This window comes from Glycine soja, chromosome 14 (genome assembly GCF_004193775.1).
Source record: "Glycine soja cultivar W05 chromosome 14, ASM419377v2, whole genome shotgun sequence".
In the NCBI taxonomy this organism is placed as follows: Eukaryota; Viridiplantae; Streptophyta; class Magnoliopsida; order Fabales; family Fabaceae; genus Glycine; species Glycine soja.
Window position 1 is genome coordinate 21,889,648 of NC_041015.1, and position 9,572 is coordinate 21,899,219.

Consider the following 9,572-nt stretch of genomic DNA (forward strand, 5'->3'; position numbering starts at 1 on the left):
ATATAACAATATAAAGAATAAATGATGTATACATTAATAACGTCAGAGATTTTTAACTGTTATTCAATCATGAAAGATAAATTTTTTTAGAATAACCAATTTTAAAATTATATCAACAATAATTTTTCAATAATTGACCATATAAAATTGTTTACATTAGCTATATATTTTAAGGAATTAAATTCAAATACAAGTTATAAAATTATGTTGTAAAGGATCTGAGTAAGAAAAATACAAGTCTAAATATTACGAATTTAATTTTCCTGTATGGTAAGAAAAACTTTCATACTATTAATGAGTGAAAAATAATTTAATATATAATTTTAAAATTATTATCATAAAGTTAACAAATTTATTATAATATAATATTGAAAGACACTACTAATTTTTTTAATCAAGAAAATCTTATGAGTTGCCAAAGGCGAAATGAACTTGTCATGCTTGTGAACTTTTTTATTTTTTCTATTTATACCCATCAAACAGCTTCTCTTATTCCCTTTTCTCTCTCCTTCTACTCTCCCCCTCTTTCTCATTTTCCGGTGACATGGAGTCCAAGTGGGGTGGCGCCCCCGCCAGCATCATGGCGGCGAATTTCGACGACTTCAAGTGGATCGCCTCCATGTTCGATCCCGGAAACGACGACGTCAAGCCCTTCTCCGACGCAGCTTTCCAAAACCAGGTTAGTTAGTGCATGCTCTCATCTCACTCTCACACACCAACACTTAGAAAAACTAATATTCTTCTTCTTCGCTCACGTTGTTGTTGTAACCTTTGTTCTTCTTCCAATATTGTAGTTTATTTGGTTAAGCACTTTGTTATAACTGTTGTTCAAAGCATCAACGTCTTAATGGTTAATAACACAGCTTGTACACAACGCTTCCTTAAATAACAAACAAAAAGAATAAATAGTGCGTGCATGAGTCTAGCTAAATGGTTTTTTTTATATTAATTAGTTAAAGTAAATTTTTTATTGTTTGATGGTGTAAAAAAATTTAATAGATAAAAAATATATTCTAACAATAATTATTAACTATTATTATTCATAGTTATAGGATAAAATTTAGATAGAGTTTTTTTTTGTTTTTTTTACACAAGATATTCTCAAATCAATCGTCAAGACTAGTTTATCCTAGATGTAAAAAATATTAAAATGAATATTATCAATCTCTTTTAATAAAGTCTTATATATATATATATATATATATATATATATATATATAAAATAGAAAAAGGCAACATATATAATTCAATTATCTATCAAAATCTCAAACTTTATTCATAATTCTTCAATAAAATTGAAATCTCATCTTAATAATCTATATATTTTCACCTTTGATACAAACTTTTGTTACGTTAATTCTCATGAAACTGGAATTGCAATAGGAGAATAACATTAAAAATATATTAGAACTGGATCTAAGTTGTACCTGTAATTATTTTCCCTTGTTTTCAACCGGCCTCCTTTAAATTTGTCTAACTAATTGAGAAAATAGTCTTTAATTTTTTAGGAAAGAAACGATGTTGCTGAAAGGACATGGAAGTGGAACCTGGTACGAGTAGAATTATTAGCTTTGTGGACTCAAAATTTAACAGGGAAAAAAAATGAAAATTTATAGATGCTAGCTGTACGTGGCTTAGGTAGAGGAACTTATAACGTTGGGGAAATTGGTTGAGCTAAAAAAAGGCAAATGAAAAAGGTGAAGGCCACGTCAGCAGGAATTGTTTTGTGAACACAAGACATGCTTCTTCATTATTATTACTAGCTTTTCTTTCTGAACTCGTGGGAACGCAGTACTTCAGTTCAGTTCAGGGTCTATCTAGGTCTACACATTTTTTTTAATATTTTAATTTGGCATGCATCAATATGGATGTAGTATATATGGACTCGTTATTTGAAAATTGAAACGAAGAACTGTTACTCCCGTGTGATTTTATTTTCTTTATTTATTCACTTTTACTAGAACTGTACTTTTATCTATCTCTCTGTCTAGAGAGTTATATTATGAAATTAAAATTAATCTAAGCATAAATGAAAAATATTAATTTTAATTTCTAGATTATATATTATACTTTTAAGTAGACAAATATAAGGAAATAAAAGTAGTAAAAGGATGATTTATGTACAGTTTTTAAAACGGCTGTCCACTCTTGAGTTTTAATTAATGATGAGTGTTGAGTGTGTTTGATTTGGTGGTAGAAAACTACGATAGGTACAAAATTAATTATGATGAGTTCTATTTAATGTTATTCACGTATTTTCTACTGTTTTCTTCAGTCAACCTATTTTTATAAATTTATTAATGATTATTTTCAAGAAAATAACTGGAGAGATTATAATTAAAGAACTTGTTATTGCCTTATTGGGTTACATTCATAGAAACATTTTTCATCAACTTGAAACATACTGGTGACAAATATGACGAACGACCGAATTTGACTAATGGTCATATTACCAATTAATTTCACTAAATACAAGAGCACATATATCACGAATGTTTTAAGGATAATTTCTCTACAAGTTGTATAGCTTAACTTTGATCCACTCTGTTAACAGTATATTTCAGATACAGAAAATTTTGATTGCTCCTTCTCTATCCGCTAAAGAAGAAAAGAATAAAACAAAGCGATATGAGTATCCAACATAGAAAGCATTAAACCTGCCTTGCTATTATAGATAATACTAGATAGATATAGATATCCATTTTTGACACGGATGTATACGCCATTTGAAGAAAAAAGAGAAGAAAAATATAATAAATATATGAGTGATGTGATTGAAAAGAAAGAAAAAAAAGATAAATGTAAATTAAGTGTAAAAAATAAGATATCTTATGACTTTTTTTTTTTATTTTCTCTCACTTTTTTATTTTTAATTTTTTTTCTGAAATAATTTCAGACTACTAGAAAATTAAATTCTCATCCTAAATCTACTAAATTTTAAAATTTATTTTTTAATAAGTGTTTTAAGAAACCCAAAAACTTATATTTATTTCCTCCTACAAATTGTATCCACTAGGTGCTTTGCCAAATGCTTCTGAGAGAATCACACATTACTTTTTATAAAGTCATGCTGATATTGTTGCCCACGATCTAAATGGGTCCCTTGAAAAGGCTTTTTGGCTGGTGGAGGTGGAGTGTTTTTGTTTCTTCCTGGTTTAGGCTATCTTTTATATGTGCTTTGGTTTGTAGCTTTCGCAGGATACAAAACAACAAACAATAAAAGTAATGTTATTCATATACCAATGCACATAATAATTTATTTCACATTTCTTTCTTTTCTCTTTTTCTCACTTATTGTAAAATGTTATACAAATAACATTTTTATAAGAAAAATCTATTAATTAGAGTTAAGATAGCATAAAGGATAAAAGATGATATGGCAATGAAGGGAAGTCTTAAAAAAGCCAATATAGTGGTTACTAGTAACTTTAGAATTAAATTGATGATCAAAATTAAATAAAAGTCGAAGCTTATATATGTGGCCGTTGATAATTGCAGGATGCAGTAACTGCATTTTCAACTTGTGGTGGAGTAACAGATGATACCCTTGTTCGTTCCCAAAACCTCACTCCCATTCAATCCACCATTTCTGCAACTATTGATTCTCAGTCTTCCTTTTGTGGTACCGGTAATACTCTATTTAATTAGTATGCATACAAAATTTTCATCTCTTGTACAAAATATTGGTAGTGTCAACACCATGTCATTAGGAGAAAAAATATCTGAATGAAATTAAAATAGGTTTTATTGATTTTTATAATAATTACATTTAAAAAAAAATCATATTTAAGCTATGACACTAATTTTTCACTGATTTTTTTTTTCTCTTGATTGCATAGAAGTAGAGAGGGTCAGTAAGTTACAGATTAAAAAAAAGTATTATGATATGAAATAATTTAGAGATTATTTTTAAATGTAAGCTAATAAGTTCATGTTTACTTATAATAATGAAATTACTTTATAAAGAAACTTTGAGAAATTAACTATTTAAAATAGCTTATGATTTTAACCAAAGTTTTAATTTTTTTTCAGCTGCTAGATATTTTGAAAATTTGAAATAAACACATAAAAAACTAAAAATTGATTATTTCTTCTAAAAGAATAATTCTTAAATAAAAACATCTAACATATGGACCTAAAAAGTCGTTCCTAAAACTTTTTTTTGTTAAAAGGCATTCATGTAAAATAGCTTGCGGGTTACATAATTATTGTGTCCTTTTCTACTTCACATATAAAATCTGTCTCCTGTCCTACAGTATATGATCAATTATTTGAAGTTGAAATAATGGAACACGTGCGGTATTTTTGGGGAGTGTTTTTGTTACAAAATAATGGAAGCATTACTATATACATATATATAGGTCATAGAAAACATAGTTTATGAATATATAGTTGAACATTTGTATTGAATATATATATATATATATATATATATATATATATATATATATATATATATATATATATATATATATATATATATATATATATTGCTTAATATATTGGCAGTTGGGAGCCCAGTGTCTGCTAACAAACCAAACGTGAGAGATAATCAAGTAAAAGGGGTCGCCACCACTACAAGTGGTTCCTCACGTGAGCCATCTGATGAGGATGATGAAGCAGGTCCTTGTGAACAAAGCACAAACGCTATTGATATGAAGCGCCTTAGAAGGTACACACACACATAATATATATATATATATATATATATATATATATATATATATATATATATATGTATATATAGATATATAATCAGCATCATATTCATATCCTTAAGTGATTATCATGATTTTTCAGGAAGGTTTCTAATAGAGAGTCTGCAAGGAGGTCCAGGAGAAGAAAACAAGCCCATTTGGCTGACCTGGAGTGGCAAGTAATTTATCTAACTCTTTTTGTGTTTCACATTTTCTTCTTTTACACCTATTTACAGCCTTATAACTTTTTCAAGTTTTTTTCATCATATCATTCATCACATTTCTCACTTCTCACCCCACCCCCCCCCCCCCCCCCCCCCCCCCCCCTTTTGCCTTTTCTTCATTAGAATGTATATATAACCTAGAAGAGAGAAATGCTAAACACACTGATTACATTATTTAAACACTGTTATTAACTGAATTTGATTAGAAATCATAAAATCTTATAAGTATCACTTCTTGATTATTTAGTGATATTCACTGATAATTTTATAATTTTTAATATATTTTAATTATATAATAATAAAAAGTATGTTAGAAGGAAGGTATTACCTAGAAAAATGTTACTTGCACTTCTTTACCTGAAAATGTCAAACATTTTTTTTCCTTTATCTAAATCTTGCACTCTCTTTTTCAGGTAGAACGGATGTGGAAGGGGGGGTAAGCGTAGTCCTTGCCCTTCTTTCTCGATTTTTTTTACAAACTTATATACTTAAACTCTAATTTCTTATAATAAAAATAATCATTTTATAATATATTAATGGAGCAATGTATAATTTATGTTTATATACAAATTTTTTTCCGTTTTGTTATTTTAGAAATTTAATCGTGTAGGTCTTTGATATGACACTAGATTTTTTTTTTTATTGTAATTCCGTTTCCAATATGAAAATTTGAAAAATTACTTTCTCAGGTTGAACGGCTGAGACTGGAAAATGCAAACCTATTTAAGCAGCTTACAGATGCCAGCCAACAATTTCGTGACGCTGATACGAATAACCGAGTCCTAAAATCAGATGTCGAAGCTTTGAGAGCTAAGGTATACGTTCTTTAGTGTAAATTAGCCAGACATTCCACTTTCTCCCTATGTTCAGCAAAAATTTAGGGTGAGTTTATTTAAAATGAAAAAAACATTTTAAAATATGTGTTTTTTATATAAGTATTTTTTTAAATAAATAGAATTTCTATTAAAATAAGTAAAAAAAATATTTTTTAAGTATAAATAATTTTTCCAAACAGACTAAAAACATAAAAAATTATTTATTTTATTAAAATAAACAATTATTTTAACAAATAAATGTAAATAAACTAATCTTAATTGGTCAAATATTAATAACTTACTATACTTACTTCTGTCATGTCACATAGTACTATTAATTTATATTTCCTATCAAAACCAAAAGAGAGAATGTTGTGTTATTTTTAGAGATTGATTTTTATGCAGAGCTAGTGCACAAAAAAAAAAAATATTACACTATTAGCCGGTAAAAAATTATGATGGATTTGACATTTAAGTTGGTTAATGTGAAAGTTGACAAATTCATCGTATATGTCAACTTATGATTGCACGATAACACAAGTATTTTTTTATTCCATCTGGTGAATTTTATAATATATATATATATATATATATATATATATATATATATATATATATATATATATATATATATATATAAGTAGTGATATAAGGACATTTTTTAATTTTAAACATTATATCAATACTTATTTCTTTCTTTTTATTGTATCATAAATTCTATCATACATATATGAAAAATATTTAATAGACATCTAATATGTTATCTAACACTTAAAAAGAATTTTGTTTTATAAATATGATGTGATAAGAAAGAAAGAAATAAAGAAAAATAAAAAGTATTAGTCAAATGTTTTAAATAAAAAAATGACTCATGTATTGTTCATTCTTATATATTTTTCTCTCCCATTAGGTGTTGAATAGTATTGTGGGCGTTCATTAAACATTTTCATATATATATATATATGGAGTTATTTATATGCTAATTAAAGAAGCGCTGTTTTATTTTATTTTTCATTTAGGTGAAATTAGCTGAGGATATGGTCACTCGTGGCACACTCACCCCTATCAACAACCAGATTCTTCAAAATCAGAGTTCACTAAACACCCCACCTCAACTCAACACAAATAATCTACACCGCATGACACATGTTTCGCCAACCATCACCGTCCGTGGGAATGATGATGCTTCATATGGAGGTGGAATTACAGTTAGTGGACAAAATTCACCTCTTGGTGGGCTTGGAAACTTGGATAATATTCCTTGCAGCGATTTCAATAGTGGAATCAATAGTAATAATGCTGTGAGCTCTATGACTAGCATGTGGCCTTAACGTTATTCTTATTGCACCACATGACTTGTGTTGTAGTAGTACTGTCCGGTTAGATCCAACTTTATGCATGTCTTGGTTTTATTAGATTTGTGGTTATATTGTGGAAAATATTATATAGGTAACAAAAATGTGGTATCTACGTGTAAGAATCCATCTAGAATATTTAGCATGGTGTGTGTTAAATGGTTTCTTTTTTCTTCTTCTTTTTCTTTTTCTCCTTTGCATGTTACATTTAGCTAACAAAAATGAAGTGGTAATACAACTCAGTCGTGAGATTTCCAGAAATAGGCTTAGTGATACAGTAGATAACTATATATCATTGTTAATAGTTATTGCAATAATATCCCAAAATAAAAAATAAATTAATCCAAATCAATTAAATATAATGCAATTAGCGTGTAAAAAAAGGCCAAACTAAATTAATGGTTGGATTTTCAATCAAACCATATTATAATTTGACAAAATGATTTGTTTTTTTTAACACCAATTTTAAATTGAACTAGTTTTGAATTGGTTTTTAAAGTTGAATCAGTTTTGAATAAACTTCTATGTAAATTCATTTTTCAACCACTTCAGGTTAGTTTTCCATGTCTGGTTCTTAACCAGCTAAATCATTATGAAGCTAAGTAGATGATTTATCAAATTGGTTACTTGATCCCCAATGCAACAAACATATCCGAATTCTTATCACTACTAAAAAAATTATTTTTTACGACGGTTGCTTTGAAACCGTCTTAGAATAAAACGCAATGACAAATTTATAAATAAAAGAAAATAACTGATGACGATTGTATAAAAATCGTCTTTGAAAGAAAGTGTTCAAAGACGGTTTTGGAAAAACTGTCTTTGAAAGCAAATGTTCAACAACGGTTTGGAAAAAAAATGTTTTTGAAATCCCTTCCCATTTATGCTCACTCGCTCGTACTCTCTCTTTCTCTCGCGCAGCTCTCGTTCTCACACAGTCACACTGACATTGTAGATCCATAATCCAAAGTTGCATATTTGTCGCCCCCTCCAATCTCTAAACGCATCTACACACACACTACTACAATAAAGCTTTTTAACAACACACTAACTACGACGGTTAAGAAGAAAACGCCATTGAAGGATACACGATGGCATTGTAGTAATTTTCATGAAAGTATACAATGACGGTTATTTAATAACCGCCTTCAATAATGACATTAAGGAGTACAATGACGGGTTGACAAAGACTGTCGTAGTTGTATTGGTAATACAAAGATAGTTTTTTCATTTTGACCGTCTTTGAATAAGCTTTTAAATTTTTTTGTGGAATCACTACTAATTTCGTAGCTAGCTTTGTCTCAATCGTGCACACGTAACCTAGCTTCTTCTATGCTTCTTCCGTTCATCATTGTCCAAGCTAGTTGTGCACTCCCTCAAAACCCCGTTACTTTTCTGTTTGTCTTCGAGTTTAATTCTCTCACCCTCATGGATTTTGTGCTTACTTTGTGTTTAGAGTGACCCTTGAACTCAAGCTTTGACTGGGCCCTGTGTCTCTTCAATCTCTGTGAAGCAATGCCGGAGAAGTTCATCTGTGAAGTCTCCGTCAAAGGTAAGTACCCTTGTCCATCAAGTGTTTGTTTTCCTTCCATGATTGAACAATGCTTGAACCCAGCATTTAGTAATGCATATGCTACCCCTGTCCGCCTATTTGTGTGCCTTTGTTTTTGCCTTGTAGAACTTAGTTATCAGTTTATTTCAATTGAAAATATTTTTATGAGCAAACCTAGTTTAGGTATGTTAGGTCTTTAAGATGGTATGAAGAAATTCTTGTACGAATTTAGGGCAGCAGTTATAGTCAACTAAAGTTACGCTCTAAACTCAATACTGCTGCATGGAATTTCTAAGTTGAAACAAATGTATGTACCTTCCACCACTACTAGAAAATAAGGTTTTTACATCGGTTATTTAAGACTTTCAACATCGGTAACAGATGTTGAAAGTAATATCGTTAACATCGGTTTTTCAAAACCGATGTTAACTAATAAATACAACATCAGTTATTTGAATAGCTGATGTTATATGATAAGAATTATGAAAAAAGAAAATTATAAATGATGTAGCTTCATTTGGAGCTTGTAGGCCTTGGATCTTCTTCATCAATGAAGTCCTTTGCTTCTTGAATTTTAATGGCAGCGGAATGGAGAAGAAGAGTTGAGAGGAGATGCCACTTCAAGGAGAAGATGAGTCAAGAAGAAGCTCACCACCATAGGAAGCCATGAATAAGAGCTTGGAGGTAGGAGAAGAAGAATGGAGGGAGAAGGAGAGAAGGAGCACGAAATTTGTGCCTAAAAAGAGGTCTGAACTTTGAAGTGTCATTCTCAAATGATCAAAGTTGAAAAAAAAATACTCACACATGACCTCTATTTATAGCCTAAGCGTCACACAAAATTGGTGGGAAATTTGAATTTCTATTCAAATTTCACTTGGATTTGAAATTGAATTTGTGGAGCCAAAATTTCACTAATTATGATTAGTGAA

The 9,572-nt window shown here is 29.3% G+C and overlaps 1 protein-coding gene across 1 annotated transcript; it reads left to right on the plus strand.

The window, feature by feature from the left end:
* Positions 1-476: 476 nt before the first annotated feature.
* On the plus strand, positions 477-7,268 carry LOC114385377 (basic leucine zipper 9-like). The gene is made up of 6 exons (XM_028345425.1): positions 477-679; positions 3,499-3,628; positions 4,510-4,672; positions 4,801-4,876; positions 5,611-5,736; positions 6,756-7,268. The coding sequence occupies exons 1-6, from the start codon at positions 545-547 to the stop codon at positions 7,065-7,067; spliced, it is 942 nt and encodes a 313-aa protein (XP_028201226.1). The 5' UTR covers positions 477-544; the 3' UTR covers positions 7,068-7,268.
* The last annotated feature ends 2,304 nt before the right edge of the window (positions 7,269-9,572 follow it).